Below are 24057 nucleotides of genomic sequence, written 5' to 3'. Positions count from 1 at the left end.
GCTAACATATCTTGTACAATTGAAAAATTAGTTTATCAAATGTGAAATATGCAGGGAGAAAACAGATTCTTTCCATTTATAGTGAATGAAGTTCTTGTAATAGCTATATTACTTAACATATGTAAAAATGTTGAGTTAGTTTTGTAATTTAGGTTAGAGTGTGCTTTTATCCTTTTTACATATAATGACCTGAAACAGAAAATTGTAAACTAGAAATGGGTGTGTCATTAGGGTACTGACTGAATGAAGCCACTTATGACTTTATAGAACAAATCTTCTTCCTGTTTATTGCAAGATAATTGTTTTTCCAGAGGTTTTCCATCACATTTGAAATAATTTATTGTGTATAATCACAATGTCATGACCAGCACTTAAAATCTGTGATATACTTATATTTTGTTCTCTATTATGTTTCATTTTTCTAAAAATGTAATTCACAATTCCCTAATGTGTAAGTTAGCAAACTTGTTCCGTAAAATCATATAGTAAATTCCTTAAGGCTTATAAGGCAAGAGGTTAAACTGAGGGCATTATGTAAGTCCTAGCATGTAAAACAAGAGAAAAATCTCATTTCCTGAATTTGTATTGGTGAGTATCAAAATACAATAGTTGCGTGTAGTTTTTCTGGTAAAAGTTCTTGTTTAACTTTAAACAGCATAGGAAGCATACCAGGCAGGTTCATGTTACTTATACTAAAAAATGTCATGTTATGATTTTGTGTTGGGTACTTTTTTAGGTTAGTTCTAACTTGCCTAGTAATTTGTGGTTGAATTGATTAAGAAACATTATGAAGCATGTCACAAAAAAAGGTCAATTAGTGGATAGTGACATGGTGAATTTTTGGTCTTCTTATTCAGAAAAACTAGATTCTCAGTCCACAGCTCAGAAAATTGCAATAAAATGTCACTGTTGCTGTTTTTGATAGGGCAAGTCAGGTTATTAAGCTTCACATTTCTGATAAAAAATCATGGAAGTAATGGCTAAGTCCATAAGAATGACATAAGAATTTTTTGGCTAATGAATAATATGTATAACAATAGGCTTTATATTTTGTAAAAGTTTTATAAATGCTTCCATTAAGGTTTTTTCACCATCAGTTGTAAAATATCTTTAGACTCTTGCCACTCTATTAGAGAAAGAAGCAAGACAACCCAGAGTGGGCATCCAGAATTCCTTCAGTTATTGAAAGGATCTCATCCACCAAGACAACAACCCATGAGCACCTGAACACATTCATGTTCCATAGGGGCATGCCCCCACCACTGCCCCCAGCAGTGACCCTCCCCTGCCACAGATGCAACCCTTCTGCAATCCAAAACCTCCCCCAAAACAAGGTCGAATAAAGAAATGATATAATTTTTAAATATTAAAAACAAATTTTTGCGTCGTTCCTTTGTAACGTCGTTCCATTGTAAGATCCTCCCTTATGAACCTATTCTCCTGCATATGAATGCAATCTTCCTAAACTTTATAATCCCTGGACCTTTATTTCTTGATTCCGAGTGAGGTAGTCTATGTTGTTATTCTAAGCAATTTCCTCTTTGGGTGGACCTGGGCACTCCCTGTGGTACAGACACAGGCTGCTTTTGCCTTGTATCTAGATGTGAGTTTTAGAGGCTATGCTCTATCGCAGGCTCCTGTATCATGGATGCTCCTAGCATCCTGGCCTGCACACTTATAAAAGGCCAAATCATAGAGGCAAACAAAAGGATACTGACAGCTTATCTGCATGGCTGTTTAGCACAGTGGGCATGCAACTGTGTAGGTACATGCAGAATATTAATGGGTATACCAATAAAATGCATTTGTCTTTCTAGAACACCCATCCCAAAGCATCAGAATTGGAGTACTCCCATCTCCACAGTTCAGATATTACTGAAAAGCTAGAGTAATCTGCAAGAGGCGTCACCCATCAAAAACCTGGCTTGCCTAGGTTTTTGCCAGACTCCACCCTCAGCTCATGGTATTGTGTTCCTCAGGGCACACCCCTGTGTTGTTAGAATTGGCGAGTGTAACCTGGAGGCAGGGACTTCTAGTCCACGGTACACACCCTGATGGAGCTGCTGGTCAGCTATTTGACCGTCAACAAGACTTACTCACCTCTCAGCCTCTCCTCTCTTCTCTGTAACCTGAAGACTGAAACTTATGTCTTCTGCATACCTAGATGTGTCAGCGATGCTCTGAGAGCCCCAGGAAACCACGAGGCCAAGAGGTTCAGCTCCTGCTAGTTTGCACAGAGAACGACACGTTCTATGTAGCTCCTGCCCACACCCCCAGCCCAGCAATCATTCTGGACATCGTATTTAGTGGGTACCCCAGCACTGCTCTGAGCCCCACCTAGTCCTAAGCCTAATGGATATTCAAGCCCATGGAAAAGCAAAGCAGTTTCCATGAAATAGAGACAAAGCCCCAGGGTGCAGCCCCAGAAAGGCGTCCCAAAGCCAGCCACAGTGTTTCAGCAAGAGCTTTTTGTTTTCATTTTTTGCATCCTAAGAGAAAGGCAGTGGGGATCCAGGCAGGTCCCACCCTCTCTCAAGGAAGAGGACGGCAACCGGCAAACAGGATTGGCCAGGCTGCCCACTTGTGAGAACAAGGGGCAAAAGGTCCCCGTCGTGGCAGGGCTGGTAATGGCCACAACATCAGATACTCAGAAAACGTCTGGGGAGGGGAAGGGCAGGCAGCAGGCACGCCCTGTCAACTTCGGGAGGGTACTGGACTAAGTGTGGCTTCCGAGGCTTTGCCTCTGGCCCCGCCCAGGACTTCTCTCTGAAAGCCTGCCGCGTCCTCTCCATGAGGAGGGCGAGGGACGCGGGCGATCACCTGGGGATCCCCCGTGAACTCGGCGGTCGCTGTGAGGACCAGAAGTTGTGGGAACCTGGCCTGCTGGGGTGTGTCTTCCAGCCATGCAGCTGGATTCGCGTGCTTCATCTGTGCGGCGTGATGAGGACCCCAGATGCAGGCCGACCCTGCGGATTAGGTGGGAGGTTAGAGAGGTGCCTTGCCTGGGTGGAGGGTTCCTGGTCTAGCCTGGGGCCTGGGCGGCCCGGGCGCCGCAGGGAGCCCAGAGACCTGGGATTGGACGGCAAGGGAGGTGCAGCTCGTTCACTGCGTCCATGTCGGCTGTCTTGGGGCTCCCTGCCGGCTGCGCCTTCTCGACGGCCCCTCGCCGCGCCGTCCAGGATCCACCTGCCCGCACGCGCGCGGCACGGGAGGTCCACGCCCCAGGCGTCAGCCAGGTGCCCAGCAGCAGCTGAGAGAGATGGCGTGAGCTCGCTGGTCCCAGCGCACGCCGGCTTGCTGCCGGTGCTGCGCGGTCTGCGGGAAGTGGAAGCGGAAGTCAGCACTTCGAATCCTCGTCTGCGGGCCTCAAGGGCGCTGGAGAAGTTGGCCTCCACAACGCCTTCCCACGACGCAGGCGGGCGGCCCCGGGCTAGCGCTCCCGCGGCAGAAAGCCCGCGGACAAGTCTGAGCCAGCGGCTCGGCGGTGTCCACACCAGCAGGCAGGGCGCGGGCAGCACGCGGCGCAGACCACCCAACACCCTCCGCAGGGTCTCCCTGTAGCTCCGCCAGGACCCCCGGCCGTACCTGGACAGGTCCCAGAGGCAGGCGCTCATGACGGCCACGTCGGGGCGTGCTCGCCCCGTCGCAGGTGGTCCAGGACGCTCTCCGCGCACCGGGCGCACACGCGGTGAGGAAGAAGAAGCGTACCCGGTGGCGGCCAGAGCGGACCTGGCGGACCTCGCGGTAGTGGGTCCCGTGGTGCAAGCGGCCCCGCCTGCAGCCTTCCAGCCGCCTGTCCGGCTCAAAGCTCCGCTCGCCCTTGGCCTCCAGCTGCCTGAGAGAGCAGGCAGTCCTTCTGCAGCAGGAGCACCGTTACCGGGTGCTTGTACACTGACTCTGGACCGAGTCGCCCGTTACACCCCAAACTTGTTATACAGCAGCTGCGGGACGTCGCAGGCTCGTAGGGAGGCCACGGAGGCTGAGGGCGGATGGCCTTGCGCCCAGCCTGCCTCGCAGTAGGAGGTCTGACCGCTGAGGCCAGGAAGTAAGGGCGAGGTTAGACGACGCGGGAAGGGCGAGGCCCACTCCTAGGTCTCAGTGCCTTCCTTGTTGCAGGCTGCTCCTGGAGCGCTTGCCTCCTCTTCTGGGGAATTGCTCTCTTGTTGCCTGGTTCTCCTGCAGAGCCACGAGTTGCTGTCCTGGAGCTTGAGGGAGGACTGTCTTTGTTAAGGGGAACGCTGACTGGGTTCCCGTCTGCTGCCAGGATTTCCAAGCAGCGATGGGAAGTACACTGCAGCCTCAGCGAACGCCAGCAGTTCAGATGTATTGTTTTCGTTTAATTAACTCTATAGTCACCTCCTTGTGGATTCACGTGCGCCAGTGAGCGAATCCAAAGCCGTTGGACCCGTTACTGTCTCCCACAGGTAATATCTGGTTAAAAGAAAAACTCTAGCACAATACCACAACCACAGGACATTTTCACCACCTCAAGCCCCCCCACCCCCACCCCCGACTTAGACATAAAAGCTGTTTTTAGAAACGTTTTCAGAAAATTTCCACTGGAAATTCCGGGAATTCCTGCCCCATCCTCCTTACACACCCACACACAGATTCCCCTACTATTAGTAGGTTACAGTAGTGCTGTGGTACGTGGCACATACCGCAGCAAAGAGCCGTATCACCTGCTTCCCGTCCTACCCTTAACAGTGGGACATGAAAACATCTAAATTCCATAATTTTGCCCGACACAGGATTTAATAAACATGGAGTCACGCATCATCTGTAACATGGGGCATTTCATCTGGTCCCTTGGCACTGTTCTATGCAGAGTCATCCTCAGCCCCTGGAGACGCAGCACAAATGGCCACTTTAAGCTCTGCTCACCTGCTTAACTGAATTTCCAAAGTGAGGTTGCCGGCTGTGGGACTAAGGGGTCAATATGTTAATCCCTTTCCTTGCTGATTACTCTTCCATGACATTAGGTGCCGTGGCACTTTTAAACAGTCACCATTCAAGAATCTTGGAGTTCTTTCCAGTGTTTGGCTTTTAAAGAAGAAGTTGCTATGGTATGCCTGTGCAGATTTATGGAAACACAGGTTTTCACATCTCCAGCGTAAGCTCCAGGCTGCAATTGCTGGGTTGTATGATATTTACATATTAACACATTTAACAGAAGACTGTTTTTAGAGAAGCTGCATATTTGACATGTGTGAGTGATCCTTTCCTTTTTCCCTAAAGTATAGATCTACGTGGGCTTTCCAAGTATAAAAACGCTGGAATCCTTCTGCATGTATATGGCCACAACTTTCCGGTTATATGGACCCTGTTTAGCTCATATCCTTTTCCAGGCATCCTTCCCTATCTAGGATGTGCACTCGTTGCCTGTATAAACCCCAGACATCTTGTCCCTGAACAGACAAGTGGGTTCTGCTTGAATAATCCCTCAACCCCCTCTATGCTTCAAGGGATGTGAATTGGAATTTCTTGGCAGTATAAGTCATGGGTGTTTTGGTTTTTCTTTTTATTTCTTTTCCTTTTTTTTTTTGTAATACTTGAAATGGATGGGCAGATACCAAGCATATAAACTCTAGTCTCTTTCTCCTTTGTACAGCACCAGAACCATTGGCCATAGGTGGGGCTGCAGTTTTTACTGTTTGCATGCACACATGGCTTCTGCTGGAATTTTAAGTTTTAGCAAGTTTACACAAACAGCGCAGATATTCATGAAGAAACACACAGCCCCCAAACATAGCCCATATCAGTAGCATGATAAGAACTGTAAGGGCCCCTTGAAATCTAAAGTTCTGGAACTGGAAAGGCCTCTGTCAGTCCCATCTGTGGGGTGAGTGATAGGAACAGCAGCCAAAGCTGATCTAGGCTTCTTTTCTAGAGTTTAAGCTTCCCCCCTTAAAAAGGGGGCCACGGCATCTTCTAGAATGTCAAATCCATAGAGGAGGTGATATCTAATGCTTGAGGGGCAGGGAAGATCCATGAATTCTGATATCAAATCCTGTGCCTTGACAGTGCTGCTGTGATACACAACATTAAGTCTGCCATAAAATTAGCAGGGGGGACAGAGTCGATATAGAGCCAGCAATGTCAATATAGTTATGGCGATGACAGAGATGCTCATGTGGACTCTTACCTGATCATGGGGAGGAGTTCCTGGGTGAAACAATGAATATCCATTTACAGTTATGGGCAGGGTCTCCCCTTTGTTGTTCCCACGGACTAGAGTTGCTTCTGGGAGGATATTACACTCTCAGGGAGGAAGAGCTGAAATGTCTGCCCTTGCTGAGGGAGTTTTCCCAGGTGTGGGCCTTTCTGCAGGAGACCGTCCCATTCTTTGAATTTAATGCATTATTAAATGACGACATAGGAAAGGACAGGACCACCAGATGCACAAGCACTGGTTGTGATAGCAACTGTGTGGTGCACCGTACAATAAGTAGGAGACTTCTAATAGAGGGTTTCATGGCCAAGAAGTGTATTCACAGAGGGCATAGAGACCCCACATTTTCCTATGAACCACCTACTGCTGGGCTTGGCACAACACTTAAGCCTGCCTGTAGACAAGAGAGCTATTAACAGAGGTAAAATACCTGGTGTCATCACTAGGAATACCCTGGGGACAACCTTGCATCTGCATACTTGCCATTCCACCTTCTATCCCCAATGGAGAGGCCTGAGTAAAACAAGGAATTCAGCTGAGCCCAGGCAATTATGAGCCAATCTCTTTCTTTCCTATAGATCCCCTTTCCATTAGTTACCAAGATCAATGGCACCTTTACCACCTCCTCTCAGGAATCTACATTTCCTGCATTTTTTGAGACATACCTTTTAAAAGATACTTAGATTATATATATGTTACATAAATGAATGAATGCAGACAATTCCCATATTTCCCAGTCGCTACCCCTCCCACACTTTCCCACATTAACAACATCCTTCATTCGCGTGGTACTTTTCTTACAATTGATGAACACATACTGGAGGACACTATTAAGTGTGGTTTATAGTTTACATCATAGTTTAAAATCTCTGCCACACATTTTTATAAGTTATGGCAAAATATACAATGGCCTGTATCTGTAACTATAACATCATTAAAGACAATTCCAATGTCACAAAAGGCCATCATATTACACCTGTTTTATTTTTAAGATACTTAGGTTACATAAATGGGACATTAAAGAAAAATAGGGGACACACATGATTCAGTCCCCACACCTACCACGTTTTCCCACATAAACAATATCCTTCTTTAGTGTGGTACATTCCTTGCAATTGATGAACACATTTTGGAGCATTGCCACTAAGCACGGATTAAGGTTTACATTGTAGACACATATTTTAAATGCATGATCTCATTTAATCCTCACAGCCACCTCACAAGGTAGGTATTATTATGGTTCATTTTTCAGAGATGAGAGGACTCAGTTTAAGAGAGGCAAGTTTAGTCCAATAATCCAGAGTGTAGGAGTTGCAAGTCTGCATCCATGTGGAATCTAACCCTCATCTTGATACAGAGGTGGCGTGGATATAACCATCCCAGGATCCACAGGATGGAGGAACAGAGTGTGAATTAGAGTGGACTTACTGATATTCTACTATGGAAATACTGAGATTAGTAAAGGAAGAAATTGTGGCATTAATGTGGAGAGAGAGGCCATGGTAGCTGCTGAGGGTAGGGAGAGGGAAGAAGAGATATGGTGTGGGGGCATTTTCAGGACTTGGAGTTGTCCTGGGTGGTACTGCAGGGACAGATGCTGGACATTATATGTTCTGCCATGGCCCACTGGGTGGACTGGGGGAGAGTGTAAAGTACAATATAAACCATTATCCATGTGGTGCAGCAGTGCTCCAAAATGTAGTCACCAAATGCAATGAATGTGCCAAAATGATGAAAGAGGTTGTCGATGTGTAAGGAGTGCGGGGGAGGCTATGGGGGATATTTGGGGACCTCTTACATTTTTTAAATGTAACTTAAAAAAAAAATAAAGAGGGAAAAAAAAAAGAGGCAAGTTTCTTGCCTAAGCCTAGAACTGAAGCACCAGTAGCCTGTCCCTAGAGCTTATTCAAACAATTATTCCATTGTTTCTGAAAGTGTGTTCTGCATAAATCACCTGTATTATACTCACCTCATTATAACAATAAAGTGCTGGGCCTCACGCCAGCTGAACTGTGTCAGTATCTCTCTGGGTGGCACTCAGCAATATGCATTTTATCCAGGTATTTGAGATCAGACTCAGTTTTGAGAATGAACTTGCTATACTTAACACATACATGCTGACACACTATTATCACCTATTGATGCAGGCACGTAAATAAAAATGCATCATTAGCACGTAATATATTTTTGTTGTAAGCTGCTGAGATTCTTGAAGTTGTTTGTTATGCACAATATTTCATAATTAGTTGTGCAACTAATTAACAAAATCTGCCTGTGTCCACAGAGTTAATCCAAATTTCAGACACTGACTCAGTAATCTTTAAATACATTGAATTGCCCAAACTATTGTTTAGAAACACTATCTTGACAAGTTGCCCTATGAAGAACTGTGTTATTAATACAGATTTGGAAAACATTTTGTTTAGAAGTGAAAAGTTTTAAGATTTCCTCCATCTTGTGTTTTGTTCATTTTCATAAGAATATTCAGGATGAAAGGATATTAGGTGAAACATCAAAAATTAAGCACATAAAGGTTTTACCAACCCGTGAGCTGCTTGTTCACTATACCTTTTGTCTTCTCTTCCCCTTGTAAAAACGATAACCCAAAATTAATTGGCCTCTCTCTTCTCTCATCATCCCTAGTCCATGAAATGGTAGGAACCACTATGCCCCAAATTATAATTCCATGGCTGCTATACCCCCTCACTTCACCATTAGAGACCCTACTTTCCATAGGTAAGTTATTTTTATGCAGCAATTTAGAAAAGTCTAAAACAGGAATTCTTAACTTATTGTGTTCCATGGATCCCTTGGTCAGTCAGGTGAAAATCATGGGCGCTTCCTCAAAATGTAGCATCAGAGAGTTTTAAGATACTCAACAAGTGTCATGTCTAACAACTATGGTAATTTAAAAAAACCACGATTATTAGTGATTTTTCAACTTATGCAACTGTCATGTGACATGAGATGAACACTACTGTAATCTACTGCTTAATTCAAAAGTGAAGGAATACTGGATTTCAGGTAGGTCAGAGAAAATAAAGGTAAGTTGACAGTTTTCAATTCAAGCTCAATCTTAGGGTGAGCAAACCAAAATGTTGGAGCTGGGGCTGGGGCTGATGCCCATGTTACTATGCTTAGGAGTGGAGAAGATTATCTCTGCATCTAAGTGTATTCGGCTGGACTTGCTTTCTAGCTGGATTAAGCTTCTCCAGTGACAACTTTGTTTTCATTACACTACTCCAGGGTTCCTATCTTGGAATAACTCCCTGAAGACCTGGGGTTACTCACTGCTTCTCTCTTACCCTTAGTTCCTTCACTAGAGAACCGAAAGTTCCAGGCAGCTGGCACACAGATTTAACCCCCACTGCATCCCATTCTCACCTGTCTGCCTCTCTGTTCCCTCTTCTTGCCTCCTCCATCCTTGGGTAGTATTGCAGGGGATTCAGCCAGAGATCCTTACAGATGATCTGGTAGTGGAAAAAGCATGGTGGGACCAGGGTATGGACCCTATTCCCACTACCCAAGTAGCTGGGAGGCCCTCCAAGGCCATTTCTTATGCTCCCCATGATGGCCTCACCTCAGCAATCCTATTAGATTCTGCAAAGTTGTGGTCAGAAAACAAGTTAAAAAGCTTAAAATTGGTGCAGTGGTGGCTGCGGTTGTAGGCCTGGTGTTCAAAAGTGTGGAACCATTGGATCGGAGTGGAGTAAAATTCCCAGTATCCTGGAAGAAGAGGAAGATGTGGGAAAAGATTCTGAACACCTCCGTGCCTGGCCCATCCAGAAAACCACATCTTACCAGTGATGGTAATGTCATAAATCTTAATGATGGCTTCATTTTCAAAGTAGGGGTTGCTCCGAAAGGAAAATGTGATCTTGCAGCTCTTCCTGGGATAGCTGAATTCTTCCACCTGACAGGGAAAGGTAGAGAAAGGTGACCCCTCCCTATGGAACAAGCCTTTCCCTGATTCGGTTCTGAATCAGTACCACTTGCCCTCAATAGCTAGCTCATCCCTGAGGGCTGATGCTCCCAGACTCACCTCCAAATTGATCATGTAGCTGAGCATGTCCACATCTTGGTCAGTGATGATGGCTGACATCTGAGGTGGTTCAGAATCTGCACCGGGTCAAGAAGCCTTAACATGCTACGGATGGAAGGGATAGATGCAAGCAGTGTACATCCACAGAGCAATGAGACATGGGTAGTGCACCTCCCAGATTTCTAGGCATTGCTGGATGGTCTCCTTCAATCACACCCTTCATCATAGACTACCTTTCGTCTACTGTTTTCTTGGCTTTCTGTTCCCATATAGCCGTCTGCTCTCACACTTGGAAAGTCTGTTTCCTGAGATCCTGAGCGCTCTCTTACAAATCTGTGGGGGTCTGTATGCTACTAATTATGCACGAAAGGCAGTCTCTGAGTTCCTGGTGAGGGTGCAAAAGTGTACATAGGACTTCATGTGCTGAATGTATCCGCCTAAGTAAGCAGTACATAGAGCTAAATCCTACACATGAAGAAGGAAGACAAAATTACTACCCACAGAATCAATATCCTCCCAAGACCCCTGTGTGTGGCTGTGTCCATCCCTTTTCCTCAACAGGACCTCCTTCCTCTTGCACCACTGCCTCTCACAACTAGGACTGCCTCCTTCCCCAGCTGTGACTTCCTCCCATGACCCTCACCCCTAGTCCACTCCCCTTGGAATTGCAGTAAGGATACGTTTTTTGTTGGTATTTTTTTTTTTGGTGTTTTTTGGGGGAGGGCTTTTATCATCTTTTTGTATTAAAATATAATCAACATATAATAAAATGTCCAGCCCTTAATCTGTTCAGTAGCCACAACTCTACACACCCACATAATCACCAAACAGGATTTAGCAGATTTTCACCACCCCCAAAAGTTTCTTTGCGTCTCTTCGGCCAAATTCCCTCCCTGCACTTAAGAAAGCTGCACTTTCTATCACCAGAAAGGAGCTTTGCCTGCGCTTGGACTTTAGCTAAACGCAGTTGCACAAGGATACGGTTTTGACCCAGAAGCCAGGAATACCCTCGATGATGCTGCTTCTGCGCTTCAGCTTGCGCTTCAGCAGGCACAGGGCCCGGTTGGCTCGGGCTTGCAGGCTGCTCAGCTCTAACTGCAGGACCTCCAGCGCCTGCAGGGATGTCCTGGCCTCCGCGGCATCGCACCCTGGCTGGGCCCGCCCGCACTCCTCCTGCCCCTCCTCCAGGCTTTTCTGCTCCGCCTCTCGCTCCTGCTCTTGCACCTGCTCTTCGGCCACTCCCTCCACTACCTCCATGATATTCTCCAGCACCACGTCCTCCCCGATCACACTGAAGCCTCAAGCTCGTCAGACAAATTTATTAGTCTCAGGGGCTTGTTTATATACCCCAACAGGTCGTGAGAAGAGGAACTATCCTAGATAACTATTACCACTAGCAGGAACTATTCTAGATAACCATTACCATTATGTTATCCTTAAGAATACGGTGGATTAGATAGTGACCAAAGCTCACAATATTCTATTATGTTACTGAAACAAATACACTCATAAATCTTGTTGCCCAGGTCGTTCGTGCTATCAAGTCCTGGTTCCGCCAGGCACGTGCACCTGTAGGGACAGCATGGCCCAGTTATTACGGAAGTAACTTGCTGTTACGGAAACAAATGCCTTTGTTTCCCACAGGCATATGCATGGAAAGCATGATTTTAAAATGTAGCGCTCTGGACAGATAATTGAGGACTGGACACTGACAATATTTCTCAACAGGGCAGAAGTTACACTTTCACAATTACCCAAAATGAGCATTTTCAAGGTTTGTCAGTAGGGCTGAAGTTACATCTTTAGTCATTACACATAGGGGCAACTGATACAAAAGTAGTCAAGCAGTTCAAAGATCAGTGTATTCTTAGTTTGTGGGAGAGTAGTCTAAGCATATAGATTAAAACTGTCAGTCATGAGCTCACAAAATTATTTCTCAAGGCTTGCTGTGGAACTTTTAAGAAGTGAAAGGCTGCTGTGACTAGAAGGGAAAAGAACTTGAAGGTTTGTGGGGAAATGCAAAGCAATATGTGGAGTCACCCAATGCTGATTTTGGGCAAAAGATTCAAGGCTGTCAGAAGAGGGCTAAAAACAAAGTGATTACATTTAGGGTCATCATGGAAGGAGTGTACATGGGTAGCCTGACACTTGTTTACACCAGCATGCACACTTAGATCTCATTACCTCTGACTAGATCCATTTTGCACCAAAAATGAAATGCAAAGAAAGGAAAGGTAGCACTGCACTTTTCATTATGAGAAATGTTTTCTTCTTGCAGTTCTGATTTTCCTGTACTCACCAGACTCAGAAGCCCTGGAAAATCTGAACCTTCCACATGCAAGTTTCCTTTTCCCAAAGTGCCTGTGAATATATTTCACATCAAGTCCCTAAACTCTAATTTTGAAGAGTGGTCCTGACAGGGTGACTGGTAGTCACTGCAAAGGGTTCTTGCATTCAAAAATCTTTGGTGAATGTTTTCTTCAATAATGGACTAAAATTTAAGATATCCTCTATCCTGTTTGGAAGGATGGAACGTTGTGGTAATGGATGGTGACGATGGTAGCACAACGCTGTAAATGCTATTACCACCGAAGTACATATAGATACCTGAATGCTACTGAAAGGAAAATGTAATGACTCCCAGGGATGAGCTTCGTGGCACTGAGAGTTTATTACCAAGCACCAACAACCAAATATGCATGTGGAAATAGACTATGACCAAAATGAGGGCGCATTAAATATGTTTTATGGCCAAAAGACTTCAAAAAGTGCAGAGTTCATCCCAGACATTATGTCATGGTGGAAAACTCAAGTGCAGATGAATGGATTAAAAAAAAAACAACTTTGGTATAGGCAAATAATAAAACATTATTCAGTCATAAAAAGGAATAGAGTTCTTAAGCCATGACACAAATGAATCTTCTGAACATTGTACTGAATGAAACAACACTCAAAAAGATGAATACTGTTGATTACCCTTTAGGAAGCATCTAAAATAATTAAGAGATGGAAAGTAGATTAGAAGGCTGGGAAAAGAGAATGGAGAGTTATGTTTAAAAGGAAAATGTTTAATTTATGAAAAATTTTAGATAATGAATGCAGATCCTCTGGGGGACTTCACTAATTACCACACTAAACAAAACTTCAAACAAAAGCCCTACGGACATCTCTACACTATATGCAAGGCACCGAGGTCCATGAAATCCATACCTGTTCAGCTGGCTACACAGGAATTCCCTACATGTGATTCTTCTCCCCTTTTACTTCCATCTGTAGTTTTCACAACCATCAAACATATGTCTTAGAGATGTGAATCTTCAAACTGTTCGTATGCCAATTGAGCCCTCAATCCCAGCAGAGTCGTGACCAACAGTTACTCTCCAGCTCTTCAGACTTGTCCAGGACAACTAACGAAATGATGATGGTGGGCAAGTCCATCCCCCAAGTGGGGAGAATTTACAGTTACAAGCAAAACAGTTAATCATGGACTTAGGTAGACTTATTGTTTTTGGTATCATGTGGTAACAAAGAACTTTTAACATTGATAAAAAGACAGTGACTACCAGAGTTTCAGAGGGAGAAGGAATGATAAGCAGGCAGAACACTACTTTTAGGGCATTGCAATTGTCCTGTATGTTACTGCAGTGACAGACACAGGGCATTATACGTTTGCCAAAGCCTATAAAACTAAACAGTGTGAAGTGCAAAAGACACACTATAGACCTTGGTTAGTAACAGTGCTTCTATTTGGTTCATCAAGTCGAACAAATATCCATCATTAATGAATGGCATTAGTAATGGGAAAATGTGTATGAGGGTGGGTATAGGTAATACAGGGATCCCCTATACTTTTGATGTAACTTTTCTGTAGTTAAAACTTCTCGGAAGTTTATAATGATTTTTAAAATGAAAATATTAGACCATATGTTTGGTAACAGAATAAACTTTTAAATCCATAGAACTACACTATACAGACAGGAAACACCAAGTTAAATCATGGAATATAGTTAATATTATGATTATTAAAATGTTCTCTCACCAATTGTAATAAGTGTTCCACGTTGATGTGAGGTGTTATTAGGGTGGTACGTGGGAATTCTGCATTTTATGCATGATTTCACTGTAAACCCAGAACTTTCCTAAGAAATAAAGAACACCTATCTCTAGCAACTAGTCTCTTCTTCTTGTCCTCCCCAGTGCCTCTACTAGTAGAAATAATTGTGCCCTCATTTAGACACCCAAAGCATAATACATACGATCCACATTTGTAGGCCAAGCCCTTTTCCCTGGCTCCTTCTCTCCAGACTAGGAATTTCCTAGAGAATATTAAGAAGCCCTAAACAAGGAGTTCTATTTATTGCATCTACTCCAAAAAAAAAAAAAAAAAAATCATATAAATACACACACAAAGACAGACATACGTGTTTGTGTTTATTTCTAACTACTATCACTTCAGTGTCTTCCTCTCTTATTACCCAGTTCTTCATTTCTCTCCTGCCCAGGAGAAGCATCTTGCCACCATTTCTTGTTTCTGAAGTAGCTCTTTATGCCTTCTGATATTTGCTCTATCATTTTCATATTAAAAGCTCTACGAGCCCTGAAACATGAACACATAGAAAAGTATACAGATACACATACATACACACACACACACTAAAAGCTGTATTTTTTTCCTGGGCAATATTAGAATATTAAGTTAATTCCTACAGGTCCTGTACTGGAGACTATTCCTTCATCACTTGTGATTTCTTAAACTTTCTCCCCCATGAGTTCATATAATCCCTGCATGCCTATATTATCCATATTGCTGTGGGAGGGGTCAGGAGATAGACATGACAATTAAAAGACTGATTATATGAATAGAAAAGTGATGGAACACTCTAGTGAGTAATTCCATAGAGATTGGTAGTCATTTTCGGAGAAGGTGGTTATAAAGCCTTAGGGTGAGCCAAACCTAAATGTAGGAGTTTGACTGTGGAAATGAAACCCATGGAATGATGTTTCAGGGAAATGGAGCTAAAGATTCAGCCTTCCATCCATATGAGTGGCCTGGGCTGGTCATGCTCCTTTATTAGGCTTAAACTTCCCCATCCAGAACCTGTTTTGAAACAGTTCTCCAATGTTCCTGTCTCACAATGACTCCCTGCCTGACCTGGGGTGCATAAAGTCTTACTCTTAACCTCAGTTCCTCCACCACAGAAATGAATTTCCCAGCAAATGACCACTGCATTTCAGTCCCCACTGCCCATTATCCTCACCCATCCTCTCCGTTCTCTGTGCTGGTCCCTTCCTCCCTTGGGTAGTACTGCAGGGCATTGGGCCACAGGTCCTCATTGATGATCTGATAGAGGAAACAGGTAGGGTTAGGCCAGGGTAAGAACCTCATTCCCCAAGCAGCTAGGGGCAGGCCAACAAAGGCCACTTCTGATGATTCCCAGAGTTGCCCCACCTCAGCAATTCTGTTATACACTGCAAAGTTGTGGTCGGAGAACCAGTTGAAGAAGTTAAAGTTATCATTGTGATGCCTGTGACGGGAGGCCTGGCGTCCATAATCCCGGAACCACTGGACTGGAGTGGAATGAGAGGGCCTATATCCTGTAGAAAGAGGAAAATGTGATCCAGGGACTGGATCCTTTCGGTTTAAGGCCCACCCCTACCATTTGCCATGATCCACCTGGAAAGCCATCTCTTACCAGTGACATTAAAGTCATACTCCTTAATGATTACTTCATTCTGGAAATACGGGTTTCTCCTAAAGAAAAACGTGATCTTGCAGTGGTTCTTGGCTTGGCTGTTCTCCACCTGCCATGACGACATGGAGTAGACATGTACAATCTCTTCCTAGAAGACCCCTGCCTGTTTCCATGGATGAATTATTTCCCCTTGCTGGCCCCCACCCAGCTCCAGCACCTCAGTCTTCCCTGCCTCACCTCCAGATTGGTCATGTAGTTAAGCATGTCTTCATCTTGGTCAGTGATCATGGCTGATATCTGGGGATGGTTCAGAATCTGCATTGAGTCAAGGAGCCTTCTAAGCTAGGAATGAAAGGGTTAAAAGCAGGCAAAGCATATCTGGCAAGCAACCAACATAAGGCAGGACATCTACCAGATAATCTGCCATTGTAGAGCTCTCTCTCAATTGCCATCCTTCATGAGAGGTTGCTTAGGCTCTACGGTCCTCTCGGTTTTCTGTGGCTGTCTGTACTCACATATGGACTGTTTGTTTCTAAGGAGCTCTTGATCCCTCTCTCTCCTATGTGCCCTCCTGTCTCTTCTGCCCTGATACTTCTTGGGTCTGGATGTGTGCTCTCTGGGCTCTCAGTGAGGACGTGGGGATGTTCACATAAGGCTATGACCTGAAAAATGTCCTCTGGTTTAACATGAGCTACATGGCTATGTTTGGAGCTCTGCTGGCATCACACAGTACAAGGAGATGGCATATATATTTGGAGGAAGAGCGCATGCAGTGAAGATGGTGCCAAGCAAGGGACAGCAGCTGTAGCACAAAGGAAATCACTGTTTGGAAAATGTGGTGTTTGGCAAGGAAATAGTGGCAGTGACAACACAGCACGTACATGACAGGATGGGAGTTTGCACAACATCCGGTCGGTTATTTTCCACGAAAAAGTGTGCTACACGTACCTGCTGTATGTGAAAGTTTCTTTATGCTGTTTTTAATGCTGCATACAGATCTCCACACATACGTAAACACCCACGAAGTTTCCCCACATTACGCATAAGCCCAAAGGTTTCAGGCACCTTTTGCCTAGGATTTGCGTGAGTGTGGTTCAAGAAAGGCCGTTGTCTCATCCCTGGGCCCGTTGGTTCCCAACTGTACCCACCCCAGCTGTGAGTAACCCCTCGCCAACTGGCAGTGCCCTCTCTAACCACCATTTCCCTAGGTGAACCCCATGGAGGCCACCACGTGTGAGCAATAGGAAGGATACGGCTTTGACCCAGAAACCAGGAATACCCTGGATGACGGCTTTTCTGTTGTCCATGTGTTTTTTGCGCCTCTGCCACAGGGTACGCTTCAGCCGAAAGAAGGCCCTGCTGGCTTCGGCATTCACTGGCTCCAGATCTAACTGAAGGGCTAACAGCTGCTCCAAGGAGGGTCGGGTACTGGTGGGTCCACGTTCTGGCCGTGCCTGCCTGTTTTGCTTCCGCCTCTCCGCTAGTTTCTCCTCTCGCTCCTCCTCTACTACTATAACCGCCACCTCCAGTATATTCTCCACTACCACATCCTTCCCCACCTCTGCCTCGTCTTTCTTTCCCCGGATCTCGGTTGCCTGGAAGGCTACCTCCCCACATACCGGGGCCTCCCCCGACTCCTTCCCTCCAGCTGGGGCCTGTGCCTCCGGCCCTGCCCTGCAGCTCTGTGGGGACCGCTCGCCGGCAGGCCCCAGCGACTCTCCTACCAGAGGGCCGCTTGCCAGGCCAACGAGGTGTTCTGAGCGTGCCTGGGGAGCCGGGCCTTCGCCAGGACCCGCTTCACTCGCCATGTGGCCCGGGCCGGTGCAGGGAAAGACCCCGCACACGCTCTCCCCAGGCCACGCCCGCGGGTACAGCAGCGCCCCCTAGCTACGCGGGTGGGCCCCGGCAGCCTGTGGCGTTGGAGACGTCCTGGGCGCATGCGCAGCGCTTGGTGACGGCACGACGGCCAGTGACGGGGAAAGCCGCGCTTTCCACGCCCCACGCCGCTCCCCCCCCCCCCCCACCCCTCCGGCGGCGCAGAGCCCTGGCCCCTCCCGCTCCTGCCCTTCCCCGCTCCTGCCCCGCCCTCACACTGGGCTGGAGCAAAGCCTGCGCCTGCAACCCGCAGCCCAGCCTTCGAGGGAGCGAGTCTGCAGGGCGCTGCTCACCTCCAGCAGGCTGGTGGGGAACGTGCGTGGCGCTCAGTGAAGGTCAGGTCAGGGCCCGCGCGGGGACCCCGGCTGGTTCTGGGGCGGAATTTCCTAAGCCATGGAGGCAGACCCCGCCATACAGGATCTGGCTGCCCGCAGCGATTATCCCGCCCACAAAACCTAAGCGGAGCCGGGAAAACTGCGCCCTGGCAGCCGAGCACCGGTGCCCGGAAAGGCGCCCTGTTCTGCCCCTAAGTTTCATTTTGGGGGCGCTAGGCCGCCTACCTGAAACCCCCCTCGCCCATACACCTGCCTCATTGAAGAGAAAAGACGGCAGGGAGGACGACAAGGAAACCAAAAAAAAAAGTCTTTCCTAAGCTAGGGGAAGGTGGGTCTTCATTCTTGAGCCTATCCAATTATGAAAACGACTGATAGAGGGGCTCCTTCATCACCGTGTGTGGACTTACTCACAGGACCGTGACTTCCTGGAAGTCGTTCTTCTGGAGCGTCTGTTCTGCTTTTCCATACTCACCCTCTTCCCATTATTATTTTTCCTTTCGTGGTACATATCTTGTAAGGCTTACTGATAAAATACTTTCTCCCGAGAGAGAATATTTCCCTCCCTTCCCGTGGTCGGGAAGTAAACTGTTAATTACTTCCATGTGATGAAGCAGAAGCCGCGGTAAAATTCAAATTTGATATTACTGACATTCAAGGATTCTTAATCTTACAAATATTTAAAGATATTAATAGATTTGTATGAAGGGAAGTGGTTGTAAATATAAAATTTTAAGGTCTTCTGAATACTATGACAGTCAATTTAAGACTTATGCACCAACATTTTTCAAGATCAAAATGATTATTCAAAAACTAAGAAAATTTCAAACGAATCCATTTATTAGTTAACAGAAATCTGATGTCACCTTTGTGTTAAGAAATTCAAACATTTGAATGCTCTGAAATATGAAGGCACAGTAGAAAGGGCCTGCATTAATTAATTCAGGGAAGAAGGAGAAAGCAGTCATGATGAGGGAGTGTTTATTGAAGGAATAGCTAGTGAGATCCTATAGGGTATCAACATCACTTGCATTTGTGATGTTTTGTGTTGTGTATATCATAACATCAGCAGTTTAGCTCCACAAGCTATATCCATTGTGCTGCAGTAATGATTAGTGGCAATGTGGCCTGCTGTTTAAAGAGCTTTTTCCTTGGCCTCTTCCAGCCAAGGCATGAGGGCCAGATTTAGTGGACCGTTTCCCTTTGCTGCTGGGATAAAATCCAGACGTGTGGGCTCACAATGGACAGCCTTGAGACCTGTGAGGCTTATCTGTCTCCACTTGCCTTCAGATTTTCATCCAGGCAACTGCGTAAAGGCCACCAAAAGGAAACTTGGGGAAATGCTTTACGGCTCAGGCTCAATACACTCTAGAAGCAATATGTATAATATACTTTATCCACACTATAGATAATCCTTCAATTTTTCTTTTTATCGTTGTAATGTACACATCTTTAATGTTTATTAAGGTAAAACACTTTTGAGCTAGTTAACTAGTGGGCAATGAAGGTAAAACTGTAAATACGTTAATAAAATCTGCAAGGAATAATCGATCCTATTTTGCATCTGAGGAGGAAAAACATAATTTTAATTTCCTTCACTTCCCTTTACTCTCTGTATAAAAAATGACAGAAATAAATAAAAATGATAAACTCAAAAAACAATTTATTCAAATCCCAAAGTTGGCACTCGAAGTGTTTGTCAGATCTGACTTTGGAACAGTTTTGAATACTGGGTCTCCACATCTGAAAATCCTGAGAGAAAAATCTACTCAGGAACAACTTTGATAGCTGTTAAAGACAATCCTCAGGATTTCAGGAAACCTCTCTAGAATTTCAGATTCACGCTTTTTCTCAAATTATGTTCATTACTTTGTTTGACTTTTTGTTTTCCCTTTCTCACTTACTTCTTAAAAAATCTTCTTTGTTTTTTCCGATCAATTCTTTACTGTTTATTAGATGACCCCTTTTCTTGGGTTACAAAAAGTAAATCGTCAAGGAAATACAGCTGATGTATGTCTCTATGCGTGTGGGTTTTGATCACAGAGAAGATACAGTTTGCTGCCTCAACTCTCCCTACTAATTGTCTTTGAGTCTCTGTGTCAGTGAATGGAGAAATGTAAAAGGACAAGGCTAAGCAACCATTTATAGCATCTAACCAAATGCAGGTTTGCAGACACTTTCTGGCTCTTTTTTGATAGTAAACCCTTGGGCTGCCCACTGGCATGACCTTTCTGTAAATAGAAACTTGCTGGGGAGTAAAGCACAAATAAGGCAAGGTGGTAAAGGCAAGTGCCTCTTTGTGTACTATGGAAAAGAAATCGTACCTGGGTGATGGCACTTGTTTGGAAAGGGATGAAAGAACTTTAGGAGTTTTTCCGAACACTGTATGCGTGATCTGGATTTTGTTTATGAGATGGGTATATGATCTGGTAAAAACCACTCACAACATATTTTAGAAGATTTCATTTCTCCACAGTATTTTTAGAAATGCTATAAAGGAAGTTCCACCACCAAAGTAAATACTAGGATAGTAGATTATTTTTGACTCATGGGTATAAAACACTAAATATTAAAGGAAACAAAATGGTACAGTTGAAACTATCCAGGGATAATGGCTATCGCAATGTTCAGCACAGATGTATTGCGGCGTTCTCAGGTTGCTAGGAGAATGCTTATCTCTTGCTAGAGGGAACTTCCTTTTTAGGAGGAGAAAACGCTAAAGAAAGATCCTCTGTGCTACTGCTAGGTGGGAAAAGCTGAACAGAAATAAGATACCTTCTCTGATATGCTTATGTTGCCAGGAAACCTAGGACCTGTCTTCCTCAGTGGTGTCTAGAGGGACACAAAGGAGACACCTAAGGATCTTCTTCTATTTGCCCATGCCTTTGTGTATTCCACACCCTTAAATGTGGGAGGGATATGTGACTTGCTTCTAACCTATACAATATGGCAAGGATGATGGATGTCCCTGGAGTTATTACATGTCAACTCTTAGAGCCTTCTTTTTCTTCCAGAGAAAGAGGGACTCTCTTTGTTGACTTGAAGAACTTAGCGACTACCGTTGAGGCCTTCACACAGTAGCCAGCAAGCACCCAGGCCTTCAGTTTATTGGGTGGAGGAAAATTAATTCCGCCACCAACTGGGATGATATTGGAAGTCATTTCTTTTCCAGAAGATTCCAAATGAGAACAGAGCTGGCCCGCATGTTGGGTACAGTCCCATGCGAGCTCGTATTGAGGACCAAGCTAAGTTCTGCCCAGAATACTAACTACTCAACTGCTATGAGGTAGTAAACAGGTGTAGTTTTAAGCCACTCTATGTGTGTCGGTTTTTTACGTGGCAATAGAAAATGAATACATCTTCTCCTTTCTTCACTTGTGGAAAAAGCCTGTTAATTCCCTACTTGCCTCTACTGGATAACTTCCCATGTACAGTTGACAAGACAGTAAATTCTGTTATCTTCTGAGATTTCTTGTTTTGTACATATCAATGAGTTTCATTCTGTTAATCTGATCAATCACTTCTGTATCCCCACTTACGTTCTTTAGTGTCTGTTCTATCAGCAAAGGACATAGACTATTACTGTGATCCGCCTATTTCTTCTTTACATCTGATGGCTCTTCCGTTATAGGACGGGAAGCTATGTTATTGATATACACTGACTTGGATTGTTGTGTCTTCCTGGTGGATTGACTTTAGGATAAATGAAAGAATCCTATATGATTCTCAGTGTTTCTTTACATAAAGTCTGTTTTGCTTGATGATAGTGGAGCTACACTCTCTTCATAAAACTTGGTACACTTTATTTCCCACTTTATTGAGCTCAATTATCTGAATTCTTACATTTAAATTCTCTTTTTTGTGTTGACACCATGTAATGTTGTCACCACGTAATGTAAGTATGAAGGCCTTAAGTCTCATGTTGAATTCCATATGCCGCATAAATTATATGTGAGGAATTAGAAAATTAGTTTTCTCTATCTCATTGTTTCATATTTTCCTGTATCAGCCCACCATCACTTAATGACCGTTTTGTCTCTGTTACCACCTTTTTACAACAACATTTTATTCAATTTCCCCTTCCATAGGTTTTGGTCAATAAGAGAAGGTAAATTTCCTTGCAAAGAGGTATGGTGACATGAATTATTTTAAAAACAATGGTATCTTAAGGCTAGACATGATCTGAGGCTAAGTACTCCTCTCCTCTCCCTATTGTCCTTCGATAATCAGCACTTGAAAGTATATAAACAATGGTTTCCTTTCTGTCCTTCTACATGCTTCCCTTACAGTAATCCAAAACTGGAATATCCTGATTTATTTAGTCTGAGGCTTTAAATACACCACTCTCTTCCCTGAAGATTTCATACACATTTCACTCTTTTTGATCATCTAGATGAGGTTGAGCTATCCTTAATAGTTCTTTCTCTGCATGCCCTACTTGGATTACTTTTCACTTTCATGCTGCTATAGAAAAGAATTTAGGTGTTTCAAGATATCAGAATAGGTAACAGCAGGGCACATTCCTCCTTGAGAAATGTCAAAAAATATAGGCAGAAAATCCCTGAGGTGGTGGTGTTCAAACTCTGGAGGCTAGAGAACCTGGTACAGCATCTAGGAAGAAGCAAGCCAGGTATCAGGACAAGTATGAGTCAACTGCTTTCCAGCTTGGTGCCCATCCCCAACCCTTGAGACGAGCAGCCTCAGGTACAGACTGGGGATGGCTAGCTGTCATGAACTGAGGTGGGCAGAGGAACCTTCCTCCCTGGAAACAGGTTGGGGCAGGGACAACGGCCAAGCCAGGCTTCTGATCAGATGTTTTGATCCCATGGTGTCAGCTGACTTGCAATTCCAGATGGCCAGGTCAAACCTCCCCCTTGGCATTGTTTGCAACACCAACCCTGATAAGAGCGGATGCTGTACAGGGAAAAACCCAACAGCAAAACACTCCCCTTGCTAGGGCAGTGGTGAACCACTGGACAAAAAGCACAAACTACTGGGCAAAGTCAAAAAAGAAAGGAAAAGTCCCTTTAGAACCTCATGTGTCCCTGGCATAGTTTTGATCAGTTAAACCCAGGCAATTCTAAAGATTTGGAATAAGTTGAATTAAGTGTCAAAGAAGAGCCTTAACACACATACAAAACAAAATCCTAAGAAAGATGCATTGACCATCAGAGTAAATTCATCAAGACAATCGAATCGATGGCTAGATATCAGCAAAAAATTATAAGCCATACTAAGAAATGGGAATATATTTCCTAGTTGAAGAAACAGATGAAAAAGACAGAGGGAACCATTAAAGATGACCAAACAAATTGCCTAAACCTATTCAAGGAGGTGAAAAATGATGAAGGATATTAACATAAAGAAAAAATTTGAAAACAGGCAAAGAAAAATAACAAGTTAGGATAATGAAAAAGGAAGGTACAATTCATGAGTTTAAAAATACAATCCAGTCATCCCTCAGCAGATTTGAATTAAAAACACACTCCTGTGCTACATCAACAGATCTGAATAGGCAGAAGAAAGGATTGGTGAGCTAGGAGATAAGATTCTGAAAACACACAGAAGAGATAGAGGAAGACCTGGAAAAAATTTGAAAAGAGTTCCACAGAATTGAATGACAACATGAAATTCATGATATGCGTCTCAAAGGGAAGATAAGAAGGGAAATAGGTGGAAGGAGCATTTGAGTAAATAATGGCTGAAAACTTCCCAGCTCTTATGAGGGATATGGACGTATATATCCAGGAAGTGCATCATGCACCAAACAGAATAAATACTAACAGAACTATGCCAAGACACATGGTAATCAGGTTGTCAGATGCCATATATAAAGACATAATCCCTAAAGCAGCAAGAGAAAAATGATCAATCACATACAAGGGATTCTTGATATAATTAAGTGCTGATTTCTCATCAGAAGCCATGGTGGTGAGGAGACAG

General features: G+C 44.4%; 2 protein-coding genes across 2 annotated transcripts; both read right to left on the bottom strand.

The window, feature by feature from the left end:
* Positions 1–4368: 4368 nt before the first annotated feature.
* Positions 4369–11471, bottom strand: LOC139438265 (testis-specific Y-encoded protein 9-like). Its single transcript, XM_071213402.1, has 5 exons — positions 11222–11471; positions 10215–10291; positions 9974–10085; positions 9753–9898; positions 4369–4431 (listed from the first exon to the last, which is right to left on the bottom strand). The coding sequence occupies exons 1-5, from the start codon at positions 11469–11471 to the stop codon at positions 4369–4371; spliced, it is 648 nt and encodes a 215-aa protein (XP_071069503.1).
* A 3167-nt stretch (positions 11472–14638) lies between these two features.
* LOC139438336 (testis-specific Y-encoded protein 2-like) lies at positions 14639–17825 on the bottom strand. The gene is made up of 6 exons (XM_071213428.1): positions 17161–17825; positions 16145–16222; positions 15908–16016; positions 15664–15809; positions 15473–15555; positions 14639–14811 (listed from the first exon to the last, which is right to left on the bottom strand). Exons 1-6 carry the CDS (start codon positions 17713–17715, stop codon positions 14667–14669), a joined length of 1116 nt encoding a protein of 371 aa, XP_071069529.1. The 5' UTR covers positions 17716–17825; the 3' UTR covers positions 14639–14666.
* Between the last annotated feature and the right edge of the window lie 6232 nt (positions 17826–24057).

This window comes from Dasypus novemcinctus, chromosome Y (assembly GCF_030445035.2).
Source record: "Dasypus novemcinctus isolate mDasNov1 chromosome Y, mDasNov1.1.hap2, whole genome shotgun sequence".
NCBI lineage: Eukaryota > Metazoa > Chordata > Mammalia > Cingulata > Dasypodidae > Dasypus > Dasypus novemcinctus.
This window is presented reverse-complemented; position numbering and strand designations above follow the sequence as displayed.